Here is a 26,571-nt window from a genome sequence, read left to right as displayed (position 1 = left end):
AATCCCCCAGGCCTAGAGGTAACTAATAGCAAATTATTTGGCAGAAGCCCAACTTCTGTGATTAAAACTTAAAATATCTCAATTATTCTGTATTTAAAAACATGCAGTCAAAACACTTTTGAACGAAAATATGTATCATTCTCCTCAAAAATCTTTGGTACGTATTTACATTAATGTCCAGAGGCGTGTTGAAGCTTTCCACTAGACCTTCAATAAGGAAGAAGATTTCCTCCTGAGATGGAAAGGGGCAGCAAATAAACTTCATAGGAGGAGAAAATCCCGCCACAGTGGCTGTGGCGGCCACTGCAGAAACCTGGCCTGATCCACAGCCTGCCCAGCTCCTTGACCTCAGCAGGAACACGCAGCACGCAATCTAACCCACGTGGGGAATGAGCTTCCATGTGCTGCTGCCATGCCCCACAGAGCTACCCAGCCTCTCTTCAGTTTAAGACCAAGTAACACATGCAATGCTTGTTTTTCTTGTGTTGCTGCTATCTGTATTTTATAGGCACAGGGAACTGCAGAACTAGGTAGTGAGGTGTTATTTGTGCTTCAGTGATTCCCAACAGTGTGGTCAGACAATGTTTTCATGGCCAGACTTCACATTTTCTTATTGTGGCCTGCTGGCACATGTTTGATAAACATAGAGGTTGGGAACATTATGGTTCCAAGGTCAAGTGTCGCTGTTGTCTGTGTGGGCAAACAGGGGTGCAATGGTTTTCAGCTGCAGCTCTCTCCAGCCACAGGTAAGCTGGAAACCCTTTTTCATTTTTTACATGGAGACTACAGACATACAGTTTTTGTATTCCTTATACAGACTTCCCTTTTTATTACTGTTGCGCACATTTAAATGTAAGTCTCCAGCAGAACACTTGCACTGTCCTGAATACATGATTTCTTCCCTTCTAAAGTGTAAGATAATTCCTCAGTCTCAGGAGTATGAATATATTACACAGCCGTGGACTTTTCAGCTTGGTGAAAGTAATCTCCATGCTTATCCAAATGTTTCAGAGCTCTGTCAGCAAACAAAGAGTAGATCTTCACATCCCTTATCATCCAGCCCCGAGGCACTAACAAAAGCTCCATCTGTACCTAAAATGGCAGAGCATTTACAGAGCTTCCCCTGGATTTTCTCCAGCCGTTTGCAAACTTCCACTTGAAGCATTGTTCCTGTGGCTGGGACCAAGGAGCAGGTAACTGCCTGGGGGACACCTGTGCCCTACAGCCCCTCGGAGGAGGACATCTTCCATCCTGCTGCATCTGCCCCCAGGCCCGTGACACAGCCCTTGTGCAGGAGGGTTGGGCAGTGCAGCACAAACCCTAAACTGTCAGGAAGTTGCACTGCTGGCTCATCCAGCGGCTCCCAGGTGAGACCAAGCAGTGGCACGAGGTACAAGGACACATGTACGGTGGTACACAGGGTCTGTCTCATGTTTGTGTTTTTGCTCCTCTCCCTGTCTTACCCTCGTTAGCATCTCGTTAGGCACAGTTGGCAGCTGAGCATCTGTCAGGCAGATTGCACACTTGGCACATTTCTTAACAACTTCAAACACCATTCCCAAGCATCTGCAAGAGCTTCTGCGCCATTCCTGGCTGTTGCTGTATCGCCCTAGGTGGGCTGCTCTGGGTCTTTCTGCAGGTGTTTGGAGACAAAGCATGTTCAAAGAAACTTTTACATCTCATTTTTACTGCTTCTGTCCTCTTTTTGTCTGATGCCAAAGATTAAAGAATGCAAAGATTGAAATACAGAAATTATATTTATAATATGAAGGCATGTTCATGCAGCTATTTGGTCAAGCCTGTGATCTGATGCTGGTCAAAATTCAATCATGTGTATGTTTGCAAAGCAGCATTGGACACAGAGAAGACATGTGGCCAATGTAGAAGGACACTAAGGGAATTATCAGGCTTAAAGAAACATAAGGGTTAAAATTACATTCCAGTTTAGTGGCTGGAGATTTTACTTAGAACTCTGGAATAAAGATTTTTATATATCATCTCAGACATCTTAAAGAGAGCAGTTTATGATGCAGGACTCCAGAATGATAACTAATTATATGTAATGTGTTAATCTAGACGAGGAATTTTGCAGTACCCCTAATTAAGGAGAGTGATAGGATGCTAAATATCAGGTAAGTAACCTCTGGCAGGGAAGCTTGTTCCCGGAACCTGAGGAACCCAGCGGTGATCCATTTTCTACTTACTTCAAAAACAGTGGAAAGGCTTTAACTTTTCCAGATTCTTGTAATGAAATCTTGCACTATGAAAATGCTTTCTGCAGCACACCCTCCACTAACAAAAGTCATATTTGTCAGTGCTTTGGAATGGGAATTAGCACCACAGTGACCAGAAAGAAAGCATTTGAGTATGCAAAACCACTGTATTTGAATAAATCACCAAGAAAAAAAGCAGTCTTCAGAAATACCAAAGATTTACCTAAATATTCTCTCTTAGAAGCAAAAATAAGTGCTTTGGGAGGCTTCATAAAAAATGCCTCATGGCAAGCTGGCTTTGTGTGATTCAAATCAATGCAGAGGAGACTAACTGTTGTTATGCTAAACTGAGCCATAGTTTGATTTGACTGGTTTTGGAGTTCAGCAGGTTGTCTTTGCAGACATCCCAACTCCTTCTGCAATTGGAGGGCGAGCTAGAATAAACAAGCATGGGTTTTGGGCCCAAAACTGGAAGAGGAGCCCTAATTCTTGCTGTGGATGGTAAATGTGGTCCCTGGGGTGAGGTAAGTAGTGGCTAAAACTCTAAGGTAGAAACATCGAATCTTTCAGATGCTTTTGCTGTCTGTGACTGTCTGTGAATACTGTACATGATGTGATGGCTAATGATGCAAATGTGCCTGGGTGAGGCAGTTCCACCTGAACCATCAAATTCTGGGCTGTGCCTTGCTGGTGGTATCCAGCCTGTGACATCTCCTGCATTAGCTGAAGGGGCCCTCCAAAATTTTCTGAGGCAGGGACAGCCCTGGCTACAGCCTATTTCACTTGGATAGAGATACCTGGACACACAATAAGCTGCTCCAAAAATGCAGTGTGGTTCCCCTTTGCAGGTGACAGTGTGCTCACAGGCACTCAGTCCTGGGCAACCAAACCATCCTTGCTCACCCGTCAGGTCCCTCACAGACATTCCTGGGATCAGGGCAAATGAAGGCAGGATTTAAGGCAGCATCACATTAGGACTCACACCACAATCTGGGTGCACTCACGCTCCACCTAAGCCAACAAGTTATATGATTACATATATTATATATAATATATATTATTATAATATTTATTATTATTATTATATATTATTATTATTATTATTTCAATATCATATATATTATATTAATATGATTAAGGGATGTAAAGTATCATTTCAAAATGCAAGTGTCAGAAGACATGGGGCCAGCCAAGGAGCAGCTGAGAGGAGGTGCATCACCCCTGCTGTTCCCTCCTCAGTGCTAAGCCCTGTCTCTGTCTCTGGGACCCAAAGCAGGACCACTGGCTATCTGGGGCAATGAAGCTGGGCCAGGAGCGAGGCTTGAGCTCCAGCAGGCAGGTGTCCATGGTGTGAAGCTGTTGGGCTGCTCCTACTCCACAGAGCACTCTCCCAGCAATGTCAGGTCACACTGTGGGAGGAAGGACTTATCCCAGTAGGCAGGAGTGTGGGGGGTTGAAAAGAGTCTGTCTGGGCACAGGCTGGGCCTGGTGCCTGCCCTTGGGCTGTTTGGTTTATGAATGTGTTGTGGGGATGGAAGTGCAAGGCACTGTTACAGCCCTGCAACCCTCCTGCCACTGGGCCCCAAGCCTCTTGCAAGTCCAGCACAGAGAACAGAAAATGCTCATCTCAACATTTGTAAGGAAGCAAACCAAATGCCTTCAAATTTTTAAAGCACTTCAGCTTGGCTTTGTCAGTTATGTAGTGGTGGCACAAGGCATGTTTTTATAAAGAAGCATGGTTTTAAAAAATAGCAATAACCCTACTCTAATTAGTCTTCTTACACTTATTAAGGCACTTTCTGAATAAATTGCATTTTAAGCATGACAGAATGTCATACTTTGGGTGAAAAACTTTAATCAAATACGTTGGAAAACCCAGTGATGACTTTCATGCGTCTTTGAGAGTAAAAACAACTAAAATCTTTTTCTCCCCTGTTATAAGCCGAAGTTCAAATACTGGAGCAAGGTCACTTTTAAACAGACACATTCCACCCAATCATTGTTTAGGTGAAACAAAATGTTAAGACCTTTTTAGATTTATGCAGTAGCCACCAATGAAATTCTATTCAATATAAATCAAAGAAATTGGATCTATTCAGATTGATGGGGATAGGGGTCAGGGAAGCATGCCCATTCCTCAGCAGTCAAAGTGACAGATTGTGTAGGTTTTCCACAAATCTGACGTGGTTTCTTAATTAGAAACATAAAGGAAGCGGATATACAAATCCCACTGGTATCCGGTGGAAATGAGAGGAGAATGCCAAATGATAAACCAATATTTATAGGGGATTGTTTCCAAGAATTTATTACATTGTTTTTCCATTTAATTATCTTGAACTGGTCCTATAGAAATACTATAAAAAATATAAATGTGCTCTTATTTAAAAAAAAAACCCCAAAGTCCTGTTTAAAATGGGCTAATTAGTCTTACTAGATACATTTGAGATCTGCTGTGAAATCCCAAGGCTTAGTCTGCTCACAGCATAATCACCTTAGCTGACATCTCTCATTGGAAAAGTCTAAGCTTTACAGGGCACTGGGAAAGACGATCTCATGTATTATTCCAACATTTACAAATCTCTAAGGCAACTGGTTCCATTTTTAGTAAAAATTCATACATGTTGTATGATTCGGGGTTCATTATTTGCATTGAAGAAATTAATTGTATGTTTACAAAAGAAGGATGCAAGCAGCAAGAAAACCATTTCCCAAAAAAATCACCTTTTTTTCAAGTAACTTTTTCTAAAAGAAATTTTTTGGGTAGACTGGCTCTAGATTTTTTTTTTTTCTATCAGCATTCAGAATGAAACAAGAGAAAATATGTACCATTTCCTCTCAGTCATATCCTTAATCAGATTCTGTTTTAACTTTAAAAAAGACATATTGGGAAATTGCTGGAATCAACACCTACTTTGAAATCAGAAATAGTAGTCAAGAGCTTCTATTCCAGACCAACAAAGTGTAACAGTACATACAAAAACAGACAAACACTATGAGGCAGCAGAAGATAGGGTATATTTCCTGCAGAATGAAGTAGGATCAGGTAATTTTACAAGTACTATTATTTTTTAAACATACTCTGTGCTACAATGACACTTTAGAGTTTATTCCTAGACCTGTCTGATTTAAATAATATACCAACCCTCCTCTAGAAGAATTTAAACCCAATTTCAGAAAAAACATTGAGCTTCATATGTCCTATTAAAATTTATAGTTCTGACAAGCTTAAACATATTTGCAAACCTCATTTTTTCAATCAAATTTGAAAGGCAGTGGCTTGGTATGGATTGGCAAGACAGTGTAAATATGAGGTATGGATAATCAGTGACACTTCACATTCATCTAGTTTTCCACAGGCAGCAGGTAAAATGAAGATGTGCATTTGGCTGTGAGGAATGGGGATGTGGATAGAGCCCTGCCCGTGCAGCAGGACAGCAAGGGAGAGAGCTTGGCAGTGTCTGGCTGAAAAACTATCACAGGCATAATGGAAGGTGGAGTTGATCCTTTTTACTGAACAATGGGCAGGATGAAGAATAAGAAGGTATTATGAACTGAGGGAAAGGAGCTTATTTTTGAAATGATAAAGAGGAATCGGGGAAGGATTACAGAGAGTAATGTCAGAGAGTGTCACAGTCAAAGCAACAAGGCTGAAGGATGACCCATGCAGCAATATGCTCGATGGAAGCAAACAGCAATGCTGCATTTATCATACCTAGAGAAAGTGTGCAGAGATCAAGACATGAGCTGGTGAAAGCTACAGGGTGAGCTTCAGCAGTGCAGTTAGATAGGAAGGGCCATGTCTTAGAGAGGCTAGGCATCTTCAACCCTTCTTTCTCTCTGAAAACTCAGTCCTCTTTCCAGGAGGGAAAACTTTGAAAGATGTGCGGAGGTGATGTGTCAGTTAGATGGGTGACAGCCATGAGGTGCTGCTATCTGCAGAAGTGAGGATGAAGGGGAGTCTCAGACCCTGGCAGGCTGCTTCATAATATAAAGGGGACAAGACAGCTAAATACAGAGTCTCAATGAACAGAATCAGGTTACAACCAGAGGACAATTTTTGTCCCCAAATGCACACGTATCTGTTGCTTATTTTATTGCATACGATGTGCCAGAGTGTTTTTTGACTTTGCACAGCACAGCTCATGTTAATGCAGCTGTACCCTGCCCCTCTCTCCTCCAAGAGGGTGCTCTCATCTCTTCTGGCTTTTGGAACACTTCCTCAGCTGACCAGCTCCCCAAACAGCTGGGGATGCCCTTTCCATGGACATATTCCATGGAAAAATGATGGTTGTCACAGCCCAGGTCAGGCTAGAAAGTGTACTACCAGTTACACTGTATGACTGCACAGCAGTGCCATGTCTCATGTAGTTTACTAGGATTTGTTCAGATTAATTTAGCTTACCAGATGGGTGTTACTGTGTTAGAGCCAACCTGAAAGCAGTCCTATTGCTGGGGAGGGTGGAGAGGGTGGAAGGAATCATGTAGAGGTGGGCCTTTGCAAAAGAAACCTCCCGAACAAATCCCAAGCTTAACTAACTCACATAATCTCAAGAAAAGCTTCCCCCATGGCATATATACTCCTAGTTGGGAAAATTCTACAAGGGCCAAGTTTCTGCATTAAGCTGTGGGCCTGGCTTTCTACCTGCTGCAGGCTGTGGGGTTGACCAGATGCTTTTAACCTGTCCTATAACACTTCATGCATATTAATCAATCACCTTAGTACTAGGGTGACATGTGCAAGCCCATCACCTATTTTACTGAACAAATTAGGCCTGGCTTGTTCCACAAAGCTGTATGCTCATTGCACAGAACCCATCTTAAAGCTCTGCTGATGGTTAGTATTTATTATCGGCACCACAGTTCAGCCTGTGCACCCTGAGCCTCAGCATATGAGGTGCTGTATACAAAACCAGCACTAAAAGATGTTCCCATGCTCCAATGGGCTTATTCCGATCTGGCTGCTTAGCAATATTGAAATGTTTTGTTGAATATTAAGATTGAATAAGCAGACAAGGTATGTGGCATGTATTCAAGTATTTTTTAATGAGAATTTCTAACCCAAATGACCTTTGAAAGGTAGAAGCTGTCATTCCAAGAAATACATAGGGGCAGGCGTCATCTTTTACAGTGCAGAATCTGACTCGCTTTCAAAACACTGGCACCAAAAGGGAGACTTGCGGACAATTTCTGTCGTAAACATTAAGAAAAAGTGACTAAACACTGGAAGAAACAGAAAAGCCTACACCTTTTTGAGAATTTAAACTAATCTATGATGCTTCAGGTATTTTCCTTTAGAATTAAGTATTTTGTCTTCTATGGTGCTATACAGTACATACAGCAGGGAATACCACTTTTGAGAAGCAAAATAAGCCTCATGATACAAATCCTGCTTACTGCACTTAAGCAAACATTCTTCATATTGAATCCAATAGGACAACTTCTGAAAAGTAGAGGAGAGAATTTGGTCCATTATGTGGCTATCAGATTTAAATTACACCAATAACTGAGACGCATGGGGTATCAGTGACAGGAATACTGGACCCAGAGTGTATGATTACTCAATTACTTCAATGTCTGTTGGATGCTTAAAGGCTAAAACAATTTTGGGTTCCTTCCAGTCAGTGCATATCACTGTCAGCTCTTCAGACAGTTTACCTTTCCCAAGAAGCTTTTGCTTACCTTATCACCTTCCCAGATCTGCTGCCTGCATTCTCCAATTACTGCACTTAACTGCAAGCCACGTTACATATACTTTACACTTCATCTTTATCTGTTCCATTTTGGTGATGTGATATTAGGCAAACATCTTAAACTTACAGCACTGGGCTTTAAGTCACTGACATCTTAGATTTATTTTTCCCAAAGCTTTCAGTTTTAGCAGGAGCTCAAATGGAGCACTGAGAAAGTGGAGCAGGGAGCCGTAGTCACAAATGTGAGGGCAGTCTGGGAAATTAATGTATTCTTAAAGTGCAAGACAAAAAGAGGTAAAAATCTTCAGTACTCTGTAGTTCTGACTCATGAAGGAGATCACAACATTTAAAGTTGAAAAGAAAGTTGAAACAAGATAATATGAATCAAAAAGGAGAAACGTGAAGCAAGGGGTCTAATTAATGTAGGTTATAAGAAATCTATAGAAGATATTATATTAGCTGGAAATATTTCTTATTACTGTTGTTATTTCTATTTAAAAATCTTGACGGAAAGCAGCTATTCACAGAGTGAGACAGAAATATCTACTTCCTTCATTAAACACTTTTATCTGATTTAGCTTTACCCTGCAGTACCACTACTTGAAATGTAATGCATCATTCAGGGAAATAACAGCCAAGACATAGATCACTTATAAAAGGAACGTGCTTAATACTTCATATCAAAATCAAATGTGTTTGTTTATTCTAATTTGTCACATGGGTCTTGCTTATGTGTGCTGATAAAATTAATTCATAACCAAGTGGCTCCTGTTTCCATCGATTACACATTTTGAGCATCAATCATAATTTTTTACAAATAGTCACCAGTATTTTCCTTGGTTTGTTTTTTCTCTAAACTCTTTCCTGATCCAAAACTAAAGGAACAGTTTGTAAGACAAATAATTCAGCAAAGACAAATGAGATAAATTTATCACAGTCAATTCATACCAATAAAGGGAAATACTAAGAAAATCAGCAATGACTACAAAATAACCAAACTATTTAACTGCTTTCTATTTTTTTCATATTAAAATATGGTTTTAATATCAGATAATAATCAATACATTGAAAATACTGTCTAAAGAAAGTGGGGCTCTCCACATAACTTCAGAATATTTCTTATCCTTATGCTTCCAGGGCAAGGGCTGAGGCTTACAAAGCACACAAATCCCACAAAAGAGGGCTGGAAACCTATATAGCTCTTCAGAGTCAGGCTACAGTCAGAAACAGGGCTCTGAAAGAAACTTTACAGGCACTGAAGGCCCTGATTTAAAACTGTCTTTGGTTCCTGACATCTTCAGGGAAGCACTTCAGCATTCATTTGATTATAAGCAAATGCTTAAACAGAGGTGACTCAAAAAACTTGAAAAACTTCATTTCCTGAGAGGGTATCATCAGCACTGCAAGTTGCTTAGCAGGTCTGTAAATCATATTTTTTAAATATCAAGTCCAAATCATACACATATGCCCCACCCATCTGTACATAAAACAAAATCATATAAATTCATGGACTGCCTTTCTTAATGAGGCCATATAAACACACTCCATTATTCACAATTTAAGAAAAAAACCCTCTCTAGGTAATTATATTAATCGCTGATTTGAACTTTGCATAATTCAGACCTAGTAATCCAAAACCTGTCTCAAATTAGAAAAAAAAATGGATATGGTAGTAGTTAATATTAAGGTGGAATTCCTGATTGAACTATATATCTGGTAGTGTTTCAGATAATTAAACTGAGCTCTAAGTAATATGAAAGGGTACAGTTATGGTCAGTTTTTATCTTCTAGCACTGCAGGGCTGTTGGGACTTGAAAATTATATGCAGGCAGGTTTGGAATGGGTCCAAGGTAGACCACACTGAACTAAGTAACATCTGGTGTATACGGCCTAGGTTTTTCAAAAGTGTGCCTGGACAGCTGTAAAATGGAAATTACATACATCTCTGACTAAAGGCTACATGTAAAGCTGGCAGAGCTAACTGTGTGTTACTTGGAAAGGCCCTGTTCTCTTCTCAGAGCTGGGTGCAACCATCCTGGAACATTCGCAAAGACATTCCAGTTATGCTGTAAAGAATTTATTTTACATCAAGTGAATGAGAAATACTTGTAAAACCTGCATCTTTGACTAACATTTCTCCTACCTCTCTTTCATGTTTAACAAGTTGAAAATAAAACAAAACCAAGACACTTCTAAGAGCCTGGTCCAGCCTGAGGATGTTACCTACACAGAAAACATGTAGATGACATCAGAAACTGTTACTGTGGTATGAAATGCTCCAGAAAGCACCTCAGCCACCCAATGCCTTGGGTGTTGCTGCAATGACACTGTGTAAGCAGGGAAGAGCATAAGCCTAAAAAGGCTTCTCCAATTAAAGAGAGGTGGAGTGAACCAAAGAGTCGCATCTAAGAAATTAAGGAATTAATGTGTTTGAGTACAAGACAGGACTTCTTCTTTTTTTTTAAGAAAAACTAAATGGCAGCTCATGATCTTAACAAAACCACCAAAAACAATTCTTCTGTCATTTGACGTGCATATTTTTGTTGGAAAAACAGAAGATTTGGTCCAAAACAACCATAATTGATCTTTGGTGAAACAAGTAAAAGGCAAGAAAGCAATCATATAACTAAAATCATAGGCTGTCTTTAAAATAAGTTACATGTTTAGGTAATTGTTACCGTTCCCCAAGGAGAGCTGGCTGTTCCTGGGACTGACTACAAGACGTACGAGGCTGGAAGGGATAGCCTGAACCTCAGCTTTCCAAGATAACCTCCACCTCACAGCTCAGTGTGCTGAAGCCTCAGACCTCACAACCATGTGGTAGGTTACGTTTGTTTTTTAATAGGAGCAGTTAAAATGCCTATTGATCAAATTTGCCTTGCCTGTACCAGGATAGGGATCCTGGCTGCTTTGGAGTGACAGTAAGAGAGATGCTGGTCTTTAATGGAGGAGCTCTCACTCCACCAGATTCCAGTGCTTCAGCCATTTGCTGCTGTGACTGGAGGTGTGAGCACAGCGTGGGATTGGGCCCCTGAGGAGGGGAAGGTAGGGCAGTGTGGTTCACATAGAGGGCTCTGCTTCTTCATTTGTAGGGAAAGAAAAAGACAAGAATTTCCTCTTAGGATCACCATGAAAAATGTGCTTTTTCTTTATAGTTAGGCTCATAGCTAACCCAAATGCATGCCTGAGACAGTAAGAATAATATATTGTTATATATAAACAAATAAAAAGTATGTGAGATGGTGATGGCCATGGGGAGCTCCTGATGAGAACAAACCTCTTTCCAGTAGTTTGGGTGCCCAAACTGGCATCCAAGTGCCAGTTGTGATAACTAAGTCCAGTCAATACTTCGGTTAAGTTTGGGCCACATTTGTGCAATGTGCCAAGCCATTAGTCCTTGAGACTATAAGATCTGAATCCTTTTTCTTCTTCTTTGTATGCAATACGACACATTTTTCCCAAAGGGATGTCTGAGTGCTGTCCCCTGCTGCAGCCACCCCCCAGCATGGTGAAGCGCTGGGCTGGGCAGGTCAGTCACACCCCACCAGGGCGGCTGCAACACCAGCAACCTCAGCTGTCACTCTGGCTGGCTGGAAGCCACTTCACGAAGGTTTGTGACCTGTTGCTTTCACAAAGAGTCATACTGTAAAACTCCAAGAGACACCCCAGGACAAAGCACCTGCAAAGTTCACTTACTCCAGAAATATTTTTTTCATTTAACAGCATCTGAAACCATTAAGTTGGAAAATAATAGTGTTCCTGAAAGTGAAAAAAAATAAGCCAAACCATTTTCCTTCCAAAGTCTGAAACATAATTCCTAGGCTATGAGTATTGCCAATTTTTATCCCTCAATTACATTTTTGCTCACTTTAAATCTAAATCTAATGCAAACTGCAGCTGAGATTTTACAGCATATCAGCTCCATATTTAAAATTCTGTCACTAACTCCAATATGTCAGATTTCTTACAACAGGCAAAATGGACCTTTAAAAGCAATGGTTTATATTAAAAAGGGCTTAAAGGGCTAAGGAACTCTTTACAATAGGAATGCTCATTGCAAAGGTAAAGCAGAGAGAAGTTAAAGTGCAAAAGTTAGAAATAGTATGATTTTGTCTTCAGAGCAGAAGGTTGCCTATGAAAATATGCCACTGCCCAGCAAAACATTTCAAGTGACCAAGGTAAAGGATGACCCAAATTTTACTATCAGAAATGAGACCTGGTTACCAGTCCTGTGGATGCTGAAATGAAAGTTGGGCAAAGCTATGTCTGAGAGAAGAAATGCAGAGAGGTGAAGGACTGAAAATATGAAAGACTGGGCACACAAAACTTTCTGTGCAACAGTGTCACTTCAAGTTTTCTTCTCAAAACTCTGCCTCACTTGAAGAAATGCTTCCACTCTGTAAACTGTTTTGCAGCCATTTCAGCGTGGGAGATGTTAACACCACAGCCAAATGGCAGTGTGTACTGACATGCTGAGCTGCAGTTATTTGCTGGAATTTTACTCCTGCTTCACCATCTTGCACTGTGTATTTATGCTGGATACTCTAAATTCAGTCTCAGATCCAAGTTTTTAAGCAGAGGTAGCAACATCCACCATGCCTCAGAGCTCCCCACCTGCCTGTTTCTGCAGTGCCTGTGCCATAAAATACTCCTTCCATAAAATAGCCACTAACCTGAGGGGGGAAATTAATCCCTCCTTTGTGCTCTCCAGGTATACACCATCTAAAAGAAGTCATGCTTTAAAATACTAACAGCTTAGTATTTCACTACCTTTTCACTTTTACATGGAAAATATTATTACTTGCAAAGTACTCTCTGCTTTTCTTCATCATCTGAAAATATTCTTTCTGATTTGAAATACAGGGAGCACAGAAGAGATCCAGCTGCAAACTCAAATTCAGACAAACTTCTAAGTAACACCATGGCCAGGGATGGCTTCACTTCGACCTGTAACTGATCAATTTTCATAAGGCCCAAATACCTAGAAAGTCAAGAAAAAGGCAAACATACTTTTTATAATAAATTTTTGAAGTTTACCTACACCCACATCCCTGGGTGACCTATAAGTTGATTCACTCAGGAGCTATGTGATGCAGCTACTGGAGGGAATACCAGTGGACCTCTGCAGCATAGGTCCAAGGCTGCCTGAACCCACTCATTCACCTGAACTTGCCTCACATCCATGCTGGGTGGACACAAGCTAGGAGGCAACATATTTTTTTTTTGTGACTGAATGCCAGGAGCAAAACCCTGGGTGGCGTGGGTCGAAGTGTACAGCAGCATGTACCAACCACACATGGAAAGAGCGTCAGACAGGCACTTGTCCCGTGCTTCCAGGATCCCTCCATTTGCTGCCCACGGTGAGACATGTTTTAGATCATATCTCTAACCAGCTTGCATGGAGTAAATGGTTCCATGTCTTGGTGCATTTCTAGGTCCTTCCCTGCAGTGCCTGTCCCAGTGCTGCTGTTGCTCTGCCTTTGTTGGGATGGGTCCTCTCCCCATCCCAACAAAGGAGAAGGCCAAACACATCCCTCCTTGCTGGTCACCTGGCCAGAGCAGTACATGGCAGAGTCCCTGTCATTACAAATTTGCTCCTTCCCAAAAGACAGGAATGGCTGTTGCTACTTCCTACAGGAAGGATTGTAACTTTACCTGTAGAAAGTTACACACGTCACAGCCAAGCACAGCTACAGCTCCAGCGCGTGCCTCCAACCACACCGTGCGCTTAACCAAAACCCATTCCAAGTCAACATAAACTGAAATGAAATCCATGGAATAGTTTACTCAATGCAATTAGAGCAGATCAGGTTTAATTTCCCACTTAGCTTACCATGGCAATTGCTCAGCACCACCAATACAGCCCCCTCCACTTGTGAACAAAGCACTTTGCTGCTGATTCTTTTCCCAGCACAGCTCTCCATGGTTGGAGATTTTCTTGGCTGACGTGGCTGCTGTATGAACAGCCTGACCAGATTACCAGGGTAGCTAATGTCCTCACTTCATCTCTCTCAACATCTGTACTGACAGTGCTGAATAACTACATTTAAATAGAAGCCTTGCATGTGAGTTTTCAAAAAACTTACTCTCTGCAAACCTGAATACTATTTTCAAACCAGACACATAGAAAACCCATGCTGCAGGTGACATTTGCAGAAATGAAGAAATGACATTTGCAGAAAAAAGCATCTGACTTTTGCAGAAATACTCTCCTTAGAATTGAAGCTTGCTATTCAATTCCAGCTAAAGCAATATTCCCAGTTAAAAAGCACAAGAAAGGAGGAGGAATGTAATACAACAGAAATAACACATTTTAGAAGCTTATGGTTGCAGCAATATCTATACAATATTCACAAAGAGGTTGTGAAGCTTAGCCCCATTTCAGCCTAAAAAAGCATTAGGCCTGGGCTAACACTCCTGTTGAACCCCTCCAGTTCCCAGTGAATCCTCTGAGATACCACAAGCAGGCACAGAGGAATATCCAAGTCCAACATGCCATGCACGGGCCACCACATGTTCCATGTACTCTGACAGGACCTCTGGGGCAAGTTCCCCATTGGGCTTGAATGTAGCAGAAGGCCGTCAAAAGTATCGTGGGTCTCTGCACTTCCCAAATGCATGTGGGATGTGTGCCCCAGACAAAAATCTTCCATACAGGCTGGCTTTGGGAAGGGCTCTCTCACAATGAACAGGCACAGCAAGTTTGGATAGAATTTACCTCACCAGGTTTGGTTTGTCAGATGGTTTGTCAGGACTTAAGCCTGACTATACCTCATAAACATGTCCTTTCAGAGTCACTCATAAACTGGAAATAACACATCCTGCAAAGGAGAAAGTGCGGCTTACAGTTAACTTATTTATTCCTATCTAACATACTACAGACGTCCTGACTTTTACAGCATTACATGTTTTGAACCTTTTCAGTAAAGTGGAGGTTTCTCATTTCAGCCTAACTGCTGTTAATCTGTTCCAAATGTTAACATTGCAAATAAGGTCTGGTTACCATCTCTGCCCCAAGTCGATAATAGGAACAGAGCTGATCAGCATCTGGTTTAGTTCAGAGTACAACTTGCTGCCTAATGCTGCAGAATTTGGGTTGGAAGATTGTTGCATTTCATGAACACCACAAAAAAAAATTAACTAACAACACTCACATACAGTCATGTGTCATTATTTATTGCTCTGTAGGCTTGCTGAAGATGGAATGTCACATTACCAATTTTGGCAAATTTCAGCACACATAAACAGGCCAAAACCACTTAACATAAATTATACCAGAGCTGCCTAATGACAATTAAAAAAAAAAAAAAAAAAAATCAGTTGCTTACTTTCCAGACTTGTGGTGGAAAAATAGTCTAAAAATAAAATTTTTGATCAGTTTCTTGTTTTATCATGTACTTTAAACACTTGACTTGTCACGTGTCCCATTCATTACAAGGTGTTTGGCAGTGCAGCACCTTCAATGTAGAGAAACCTATGATTTATAAATGAACATGGTCTAAAAATTATTTACAAAATATAAATTAGTATTTTAATGGAATATAATATTTGACCTAAAAGTCACAAAATCAAGTTCACATTCAGATCAAAATAAAAACTCCTGCTGAGTTAAATCAGAGCTGATCAAACTCTCAGTATACAGAATAATTAATCTCAGGATTAGCTGTGAGCCCACTAACATTCAGAACCACTTCTCATTTTTTCTTCAAACCCTTTTCATACTTTATTCCACATCCCTTTACTGTGTGATCTATCGTTTTGCAGTAGACCATATAAAAATTCTGCCTACAATATATTTCAAATATATTTTCCCTTGTTAATCTAAATGGCAGATTATCTTTTATATAGTCAATGAAGACTACAGGATCAAAAGCTCTTGACAACTATAGAAAATATAGATGGATAAATAATAAAAGTTTTAGGTTAGCAAGACATGCTAATTTATATCCATCAACTACTCACATTGAGGTTCGGTTTGAGCAGAAAAACTAATAACCACTTCAACTATTAAAAGACCATTTTTTAAAATGAATGCGTAGAATGCTTAAAACATCTGGAGCCAGTATAAAATGTACATGAATTCTGCCAAATTTACCCTACACTTTCCTGTCACTCGGAACACTGACTGGAATGACCCACATGACATAAATTTCTTGTTACCTGGGAGAAATTACTTCTTTCCCCAGACAGATTTAGCTCGTTGATCAGCCAACTACTAATATAACATTTATGAAGTTAAGCAGGATAAAACTGGTAAGCAATGTATTAATTTCATAGCAACACCTATGAGCAGTGATTTTTTGGGGGAACCAAAGAGTTCATTGATTGTATTTTACATTTGAGGAATCTGAAGGAGAAAAACCCTAAATTACTGAATTAAACCATGTTGCAGAGCCAAGTTAGTAACAAAACTCAGGAAATGGGAGGTTGCTTCATGTTGGTTACAGAACTATACCATTGCCCACAAGATTTTTGTCTTTATGTAACTCCCACTGCACAAGAGAAAAATAACCAATAAAAGGTAATTCCCAGCAAAGTTAAACTATTTTCTGCATAGAGACTTCACCAGAGATATTTTAAACTACTTAGGGAGGGGAAAAAGGACTGCATAGTCCAACTGAACGACTTGAGAGGTAAGACATTACTAATGAAACAAAGAACAGAATTTACAGGTGTCTTTTGTAGAAAGATCAGCATAATAAGGAAATTTATCTACTTAACCCTGATAAAATCATATAAAAAATGAAAACCCACCAACCTTAAGCAGGTAAGAAAAATTAAGTTATGTTTTAAGATCTGTCTTTGCAATGGCATGCACCTTCCTTGCCAGCATCAGTTACGTCAGTTGATGTCTGAGCTAAGCAATGTGCTGAGTTAATCCTGACGATCTGAAGATGCATCTGTATGTCTGAAAGATAATTCACTTTATTCAAGCTCAGTTAACACTTCAGTAGTTTGCTGATACATAAAGTTCACCACGAAAGAAAGGCAAAGTTTTTCTTTTCAAGCTGCCAAGAGAAGCTGTCTTGTACTGAGTTCTCCTTTTTTTCCTACCATCTCTGGGCCAGAGACTTGACCCACAACATGATGGATAGGTCACTTGCTGGGAATACAAGAAACACAAGTTCAAATTCTCTTGTAATCAGGTAGACGATATAAACCCTCACCTCCTACCACACAGGGAAATGACTCAGACATTAGGTTACTGGTAATCCAGTGTGGAGTAAACTTTGTGGGTATGGCTTTTTCAGTCGTGAAAAGGTTCCTGTTGGCTTTCTCTTTTTTCTGTTATGGAACAAAAGCAGCAGTCAAACCTCAATTTTATTGTAAAATGAAATCCTTGCATTGTAGCAAGTCCTCAGTAGTTAACTTCCCATCTATTTAGTCTTCTTCATTCAGGGTATTTGTGCTCCCCTCCCTCCTACTCCCATGTTGGCACTGAAATGTTGGTCCCACAGACTTCTTCTGATGACTGGGGTCACAACAGCAGACATCCTCCTGACACTTTGGATTTCTCTGGCTCATATATCTGAAGTGACCAGAGGTAAGTGAACACAGCCAATATATAGCAGTCTTCTGGTAGTTCTTGTTCACTGCCAAAGAACACACTCTCAAGTCTCACCCACTACTGAAAAGGAAACAGGACAAAACAATAGAAAAACCACCACCCCGACATCATCCCTCCATCCTCATATGTCACAGTTGGCCACAGTACATTGACAGGAGCCTGCCCAAAGAACCACCACAAAAGATGTAACTGGTGGGACGCAACAGGCAAGAGACTGTGGGAATGGACATGGAGGCACAAAGAAAAAGGACCACAGGGCTTCTCCAGAACCCAGCAGTGCACAGACTTTGTTACACCTTCCTTATTTCAAGCAGACCCCTAACCTCACTAAGTCCTACAATTTCCAGTATCTGTAGCCTTTTTTGCATTCATTTTGTTTAAAATGTTGATCTTACTGCATTAGTCAGCAATCACTTTCATTGCTTTCTTTCTCTACTTTAGATGCAGATGGCCGTCTATGAAAAGTCACTCTTCAACTGCTTACAAACACAGCGCCATTCAGACAACTATCTGTTCTGCTTCCACTTAGGAGTCTGGCAAATGAAGGACACAAAATAATTTTTTTTTAAAAATGGTGCCTAAATTTAAGAATAAAATCCATGTCTAAGCACTTAAGCCCTTAAATATGTAGTCTGATTTAAAAAAAAAATTGGAATCAATAAAGTGACAGCAAAGCCAACTGGGAGCTGATGACTTGGAGAATTCCATCCCTAATTTTGTTGTCTAAATAGGAATCCAGAAATAGGGCCCAGGATCTCATTTTGAACAAAATATTTGTATGTATGATGCCTAGAGCTGGAAGGAATAAATTGAATTATTGATCTCCCCTGAACTGGGAAATCACTGGAATTCATTTTAAAAGCACCGTTCATGTTATACAGGCATTCAATAGATTGAATACGAAGGTTGGGCATTGAAAAGACACGAGAAAGACTGTTCTCCTCCTAAACACAGATGTTAGATGGGGTACCAGGCCCTACTGCCTTGGCACAGAAAGCCCACGTGTTAACCTGGAACCAGTGTAAGACATTGCTCCTTGCACTGACCCCAGCCACCTGCCAGCCTGTCAGGCTCATACCCCCCAAATTCACTTCCTGCTATGTAGTTAGACATCTGAAACACCAAACTTCCATGACAGAAGGCTTTTTCTGCAGCACACTGGACATTAAAAAAAGGGTCTAAAGGAAAACAGACATAAGTCTCTTGCCTGGCTTGTCCATACAATTCCAATGATGGTATCATGTATTGATTTGCTCTCAAGGAAGCTCCCAAATTATCACATCTACATCTCTGCTTTACTGAGAAGATGGTTTGTATATGGAAAAACTTTGATGTTCTTTGAAACCACTCTAATAGTTGTAGCTGTTTCTTTCATATGGCCATCAGGCTCAGAATTACCTGAACATGGGAGCTTCCCAAGAGGAACAAATTATCTGTATTAGCAAAGGCTCCTTTCTAAGTCTGGGTGGTGCCTACACTTAACTAAATCAAATTTTACTTAAAAGCTTATTAGAGCTTTTGGCTCCATACAGACATCACATTTCTGGGAAGTTTTGATCAAAAAGCTTGGCATGACTACAATTACAATATTGTTACAAGGCACTAAATGTTATTGATATGTTTAAAACAGAAATTCTGTGTTCATTTTATATACAATTTATCTCAATTGCATAAATACCAGGGTATTTATAGATTTCTCAGAGTTTTCATCCTCTCTTTGAATCTTTCAAACATATTTCCAGCTTACAATAAAGCCTGCTAATAATGGCCAAGCAGCCCATAGAATAATCATGTAATTAAAAAAAGGAGTAACAACACTGATTTCAGAATAGAACAGACACAGCAGCTCTTGACTTTTAATAGATCTATTAATTTTTTATGGTTTTCATTCTTGATTCTAACTTAAACAGAATAAACTGCAACAGCTGTCCAGGGAAAAAGATAGAGTTCTACTGGGTAGTTTTCTTACACTGCTGCCCACCTCGTGATCTATCCACATTTACATGGTTTCCAAAGTCTAAACTGAAACAAATATTCTCAGATGGGCAGTGACAGCTTTGAGTGTCGTATCTGTATTTAATGGAATAAAAAACACAAACCAACTTGTCAGACACACCACTGTGTCAAGCTCAATTACCTAAATAAACAGAGGCAATGGTTAATTTTACTTGCTGCTCACTTTTTTGAAATTGCTTCAGTGTTGATTTTTGCAGTCTCTTCCTGGGAGGATTACATCTGCCTGGTTTAAAGTTTCACTTCTAAACATCATGTCCAAAACCTGAAAGCTTGCTACAGAAAAACTATAAATCTGGGAAAAGATCCTTCATTCTCTGGGGAAAATTAGCCTTGATCCTAAGAGGAATCTTATTTAAGCAAGCCCCACCAATGAGACAAGCAGTGCTTCTATTGCCAGTGCAAACAGGTTGTGGCCTGCCATGATGGACGCCCACCAGAAACTTCCCATGTGAGCAGTCACTGTAAATGTGTCTTTCTCCACTGCCTTGAGGCAGATGCCTATGTGCCACCCCAATGTCATGAGGAACCCTAACATCAACAAGGTCGCATTAAAAGCAGTTAAAGTACACACGGATGAGGAGAGGAACATTTTTGCACAATTTCTTTCTTTGTTAAATACAAACTAACACCTCTCATTATTTTGGCAATGCAAAAGTGCAGCAAATTTTGTCACGTTCTACAGGGCAGAGAGCTACTGGACCTCTGCTGACTCACACAAGCTGAAAAGGTGGCTCGTCCTCCCTCCAGCCATCCCTTTGACCTTGAATAAAGAGCCTCCCATCTGGAACTGTTTTCCTGAAGTGATTCATCCCACACTGTTTCACAGGACGCACAAAAAGACCCAGTGACTGTGAGACCCAAACTGCAGTCGCCAGGTCACCATAACAGATCTTTCCATACACTCGCAGGTCATTCAGCACGGATCACATCCAACCTCAGCCATTCTTTGTCAAGCACCCACAAAGGATTTGAGCAGACTCAGCACAAGGCAAAGGCTTACATGCTGACCTTTAGGTGCGCACTGGTCACTCAGTGCACTGAAGCCAATAATGTGCAAAACCTACAGAGCCAGGATCACTCCAGCAAGCTGATCCATCTGTACCCTCACCTCTACACCAGTCCCAAAGCAAAAACAGATCTTCTGCAAGATTCCAGCTGTGGAGATGCTAAGGAGAGAAAGCAAAGCAGAGGACAGGACTGTCCTTAGTAGGAGCAAGATCCTGCAGGGAGACTCACAGCAATGTGCAGCCCTAGTGGCAGCTGAGCAAAGCTTAGGTGCTGTGCTGGGTCTCTGAGCACACGGACCTGAGCACCAACTCCACAGGCTCTGGGCTGAGCCAGGCCAGGCTTATTTTGCACTTTTCACCATGACTACTCAGCTCTGGGATGCTGAGTGCACATGAATGGCATGTTCTTTGCAACTTGCCAGTGGAAACCCTACTGTGGCACTGGGTTGAACAGGCCCATGTGCTTCTCTCCAGCCTTATTTCCTGCCTGATAAGCATTGAAAGGATTGCACAGCTTTGTACAGGGGATTTCCTCACCACAGGGCAAAATATATTCACTTATGAAGTGCACTGATAAACATTTTCCATTTCACATCCAGCAGCTGAAAAACAACTTTACCAGGTGACTTTGGTGCGGTTGATTTCTCTTTTTTCTCTGGGGTTTTTTTTGGTCTTTCTGGTTGGTTGGTTGTTGTTGTTTTGGTGGGGGTTTTTTGTTTGGTTGGTTTTTTTTGTTTTCGGTTTTGTTGTTTGTGGGGTTTTTTTTCTGTTTATTTTTAAAAGGCAGGTAGATTAATGACCCAGTTATTCCTGGTAACTAGTCTCTGGGTAGACTCAACTAGTCTGTTGACCTACTGTAGACAGCAGTACAGTGGACTACCTGCCGTAGTTAAGTAATAGCCCTAAAATTCTATTCATACACTGAACAATGCAAGTACTACGCAATATTTTGAGAAATACTAAGCCGTGTTAATTTTCTAGACAAAACCACAGTCAAAAACTGTATTAATGCTCTTCTAATCTGACACCAACTTGAAGGAGGGTGGGAGTAGTCCTTTGCTGCATATGGGGATATGTGCACATCACACAGCACTGTTTCACTGGGATCTCTATGGTTTAGATTATAATAGAGTTTTGGGTTTAAAGCTGAATATATATAAACTCTTAAATTACAAGAATTATTATTGCAAACCTGACTGTAGCTACAGTTGGTGTTCTTGGAAGATGAAAGTGCAAGTAACAAGAAGCTAACAAATTCATGCCAGTAAGTCAAGTTTAATTTGCTTTCCTTTTCCCCTCCCTTCTAAAGCTGGCTGAAATACAAGTTCCACTGTAAATGCAGTGACTAGCAAACATGGATGCCATTACAAATACAGCCCTGCCAAGAGGAAGTCCTCCGTTGACTAATAACAGAGTTTCCAATAGCAACTGCAAGATATTCTGGGCACTGAACTGAAGAGATTTAGGGATATATTCTAAACAAGATGTGCTTTTTGCAGCTACGAATTGTATAACATTTGGACAAAAGGTTTTGAAGAAGTCACCAGTAACTTGTATCACAAAGGCAGAACTGGAGGTTTTGGTGGCTCTTCAATAACCTTTACCTCACTGGGTAACACTGAGATCTCCTTGTCAAGCCTGTTACCAAAGTATGGTTGAGAAAATAAAGACACGCTCATCACTACATAGCCTGGCATTGCAAAGGTCCCAAGCTTTCGCTGTCAACTGAAAACAGTATGAAAACATGGCCTTTTATTTTGTAAAGAGGAGACTGAATGCTTGCTAATATTTTTGTGTAGCATTTGTCACTGTCAGAGCACAATACAGAACATAATGAAGTTCATTTGTTAATTAAGTAACCCATTCTCTGAAAACCTATTCTTTAATGAAACATACCATCTGTAACATTACAAAATCATTTACTAGAACTGGAAAATTCTGTTACAAAGATCATATTATATGACAGCTACTCTTCTCAGCAAGCCCTTCCTTGCTGAGAGTTCAGGGCATTTCATGCAGTTGCTTCTCCTGCAGACAGAGGATTTTTAAACTTTATTTTTAAGTTTGAATATGGAAAATACTCTCAGTTTCCATTGCTGCAATTCAGTAGCTCTGTCAGAGACCGCCCATGCATTTTCATAGGAGTAATTCATTTAACCTTTGAAGTAAACACAAATTTGTCAGAAATATTTGCAAGGTTAACTTGTAAGCTCTACTATGTGGAATTTTTGTCAAAATACAAGCACAAATCGGAGTGCTAAATAGTAATTTCAAAGAGATGCTAAGCAGTAATGAAAATAAGAAGCTGCTAAGCAACCAAATGACACAAAAATTGTCATCAAATAAGTGAAAACAAGAACAAATTTCCTTATAGAGAAACTGATATACTAAATACCCAAGTCTGACATAGTTATATTGAACGCTGTCTCTGAACAAAACTTTATATACAACACATTTCAGCAGCAGATGCTTGCTACACAAAAATACTGCACTACTGGTTTTTAATACCTTGGAGGTAAAATGTTATGTACCAAGTAATTTTAACCTTCAGTACAACTTCCCATGATTTTTCATTTTAAAATGCAACCAAATTATAGGAGACGCAGGTACAACAGAAAAAAAAACATTAATGAGGGCTTAAAACTCTAGATGGCACACTCATACAATCAAAGACTACAACAGAAATACACAGGTTCAACTATGATACTTTCCTGGTTTTCCACCCAAAGCATATATAATCTACCCACAAGTACTGTTCTGAGGCCAGTTTGTGAATTATTATTATGAAAGGATGTGCACTATTTCCCCAAGTTAGAATTAGATGATTGAATATAATACTAGGCAGTATTTGCAGTTTTGTAACACAACAGCAGTGAATTAAGCTATTTTATTATTCCACATACAATTAATTCTCATGGCAGGGCACCCATTCTATCACACTACTGGACTCCAACCTACTTCATGGATAAGAGTCAGATCCTACATGTTTCTTAAAGGCCCAGTCTCATGCAAAAAACAGCTCAGTTATACAAATTTTCAAGCTCTGAAGGAAGTTTTTGTTGCTGCTTTGTTTTTAAGGAACTCAGCTGTGTTTTATTACATGAAGTCCATGATCATAACAAGGACATTTTAATACACAGCCTTTAACCTACCCATCTATATAGATTAGGCAGTATAAAATCTGAAAGTCTAATAATCTTGGATGGTTGTAACAGCCATGAAAACAACACTACAATGCTGTTATTAGAATTTGCCAAGGCTATGTTACTGCTGTTATGCAATCTTACTGAAGCTGTAGTAAATGAAATGACATCTGTGCAACTCAATTGCCACAGTACACATGTGAACAACATCCAGAATGATCAGAAGTGCAAAATGCTTTAATTAGGGTGTTTGACTAATTATCTGAGTAAATAAACAAGTGCCTAAAGACAAACAGAATACAGTTTTGCAGTGTGACAGATGCTTCATGCTGATGGTGTAACAAACACTATCCCCCAGTAAGTACAAGGCAGCTGAACAAGCTGTCTCGTGTCACCCTTTCAGTGCAGTACCTCTTGCTCAGTGTGGAGAAGCCAAAGCATCACAGCAAAGGGGTGCCCACACCAGGGGCACAGAACCAGTAGAGACCAGCACAGAGCCCCAGCTGAAATTCACCATGTGAAACACAAGTACAGCAAAGGACACAGAGAAGGAATAAAAAAGAGGGAATATCCATATACTGATTGGAGAATTATGTGGACACAGAAGCATTTGCCCACAAAGCCATGGAGAAGAATGTCTTTAGCCATAAGCCAGTATCACAGCACCTCTGAAGCAAAGTCCATGAGCAAATTTTCTCCATTTCTACAGTACTAGATATCAATTCATTAAAAAAAAACCGTTAACAAACCTTCTCTAATAAAGTGTACTCATAATCACTCCTTGATGTATTTTCCAGAGTGTACCTCTGTAGCATGCTTTAACTCTTAAATATGCAAGTAAGAAAAATATTTAGCATACGTTATTAATCTACATATGTAAATTTGTGATTTCCATTTGCAAGTTCAAGAAGTCTCCGTATTTTTTTAATCATTTAACAAGTTTATTTCTACAAATTATGGCTTAGAAGCAGGTACTGTACATACAAAAATCTGAGGAGACTGATGTGCAGCAAGTCGTTTCTTTATATTGTTTATGTGGATAAGTTATTCATTTCAGTGGGTAATAATCGCATTTCTTTATAGCAGCAATAAATAGGCATTTTACTTTTCATAAAATGTTATTTTATATAGCATGTTAATCAATACAAAATTAACTTTTAACAGCACTAGAGTAACATAACCCACAGGTTTGAGTTGGAAAATTTCATATTAGATCTCTGTGCCAAACTAAGACTGAGTGATTTGCAGGGTCTCCAACATGTCTTCCACTGCCTTCAAAGAGTATTTAGTTTCTTTCTTACTGCGACCTGCAAACTAAACAGGAAAGAAAGGATGGTTATTTGTCATATTTCTGAAACTCTATGTCTAAAACCTGTGAAAATAACAGTTCTAAACATCAAATACGGGTAATTAACTGTATTTACTACAAACTTAAAAGCACAAAACTGAAACTCAGAATTTTTACCAGAATACAAGCTATATCACCCTCCTTCTATGAAGCAAAGACAAATTACTTTTTGTTAAAACAAGACAGAAAAAGCTCTACTTATCAAGATTTACTATGAAATAATCCAGACAACATATATTTTATGGTTCAAAGTAACCATGAGTGATGACATTGTACTTGACTGTAGCCTACTATTAAAATGGCAATTTCAGAGAACATTTGAAATAAGTCTGTCTTGATAAGAAAGCAAGATACAGCTTAATAAATACTACTAATGACTTTAGAAAGGAAGGGGCAGAAGGACAGGAAATGCTGACCACTCCATGTTGAGCTCAAGGGTTTTTCTAATGATACTGACAATTCCCATCGCTCATCAGCCATACCTAACACAGGGGATTCATTGACCAGGTTGGTCTTTAGTCAAAGGAAACTCCTAACCATTTTTAATACACCTGCACTAAAACATTTTGCATTTCAGGTTGGAAGGGGTGGTAAAGAAATTACAGAAATGGTAACTAAAACTTGCTTCTAGTAAAACAGTCTATTCTCTACTTAAATGTTATTCTCTACTTAAATTCTCTACTTAAATCTAAACACTCAATAAATTTTCAATTTGAAGTTTTTTATTTCAAATACCACTGGTGTCTCGCATAGTTAGTCCTTGATTTATAATGTGTCCCTTCTCTCTTGTAATTAACTTAATTTAGCAAACTCTTCATGACCTGTTAAGAAAGATTAAGTCATCAAACTCAGGTAATATCACACCAGCAACAAGCTGCAGGACCTGTTAACCTGCTTTTGACCCCGGGGCTACAATCTAGCATTGCGATTCCCAATCAGCACCGAGTTTTTTAAAAACATAGTTTTGGCACAGCAAATGATAAGCTATTTCAAATTAAATAGTTAGGAGAAATGTTGTTACTGTGACAACACTTTACAGCTTAGAGATGTACTGAAAACACTGTATTTTCACGTTTTTTATTTCCAGGTGATTAACTGATGTGCAAGGTTTTGATTCTAGTAGTATATATAAACCCATTGCTCAGGTTGTGCAGTTTCCAGAGTGCCATGCAATAGTCAGCTTCAGAGGAAAATCCAAGATTTCTTAACACTCCAAGGTGAAAGCAGCAACTTTTGCTTATACCTGATTGAGTAAAATATCCTCTCTTTGTTCACATTAAACAGACGCTTGGGAATTCCAAATCCTTTCACAAAAACAAGCAAGTTAAAAACAGAAGTCAAAAGTTTCAAGTGAAAACCTGCTTCAAACTCAAAGCATTCAGAAATTTCAATAAAAAGCACAGAAGCCTAAATATACTGTGGTCAAAAAGCACACTTTGCAAGCCACACAGAAAGCATGCAGAGAAAAGCTTCAAAATAGAAAATTTTTTCTTATTCTCGCCATGGACACTGGAAGCAAAATTGACATATGACATTAGTTTAAAAAAATGCTACTTGCTAATTTCAAGAGCGGTTGGCTTCATGAT

The 26,571-nt window shown here is 39.7% G+C and overlaps 1 protein-coding gene and 1 long non-coding RNA gene across 2 annotated transcripts in view; one reads left to right on the top strand and one right to left on the bottom strand.

Annotated features, from left to right (window-relative positions):
• Window positions 1–9,418: 9,418 nt before the first annotated feature.
• Window positions 9,419–19,638, top strand: LOC121668219. The gene is made up of 2 exons (XR_006017307.1): window positions 9,419–10,723; window positions 12,767–19,638. It is a non-coding gene; the product is annotated as an uncharacterized LOC121668219 (long non-coding RNA).
• Window positions 19,639–22,623: 2,985 nt separating this feature from the next.
• The window catches only part of EMC2 (ER membrane protein complex subunit 2), a 38,424-nt gene continuing 34,476 nt past the window's right edge, over window positions 22,624–26,571 (bottom strand). The window contains exon 11 of the mRNA XM_042035751.1: window positions 22,624–24,951. Within this exon, the coding sequence (XP_041891685.1) occupies window positions 24,865–24,951 (87 nt within the window). The 3' untranslated portion in view covers window positions 22,624–24,864. The remainder of the gene's footprint in view (window positions 24,952–26,571) is intronic.

The sequence above is a fragment of the Corvus kubaryi genome, unplaced genomic scaffold (genome assembly GCF_017639235.1).
Source record: "Corvus kubaryi isolate FWS band 111438036 unplaced genomic scaffold, C.kubaryi_AGA036_p1.0 37385, whole genome shotgun sequence".
Classification (NCBI taxonomy): domain Eukaryota; kingdom Metazoa; phylum Chordata; class Aves; order Passeriformes; family Corvidae; genus Corvus; species Corvus kubaryi.
Note: the sequence above shows the minus strand (reverse complement) of the source record. Positions and strands in the feature narration are given on the sequence as shown.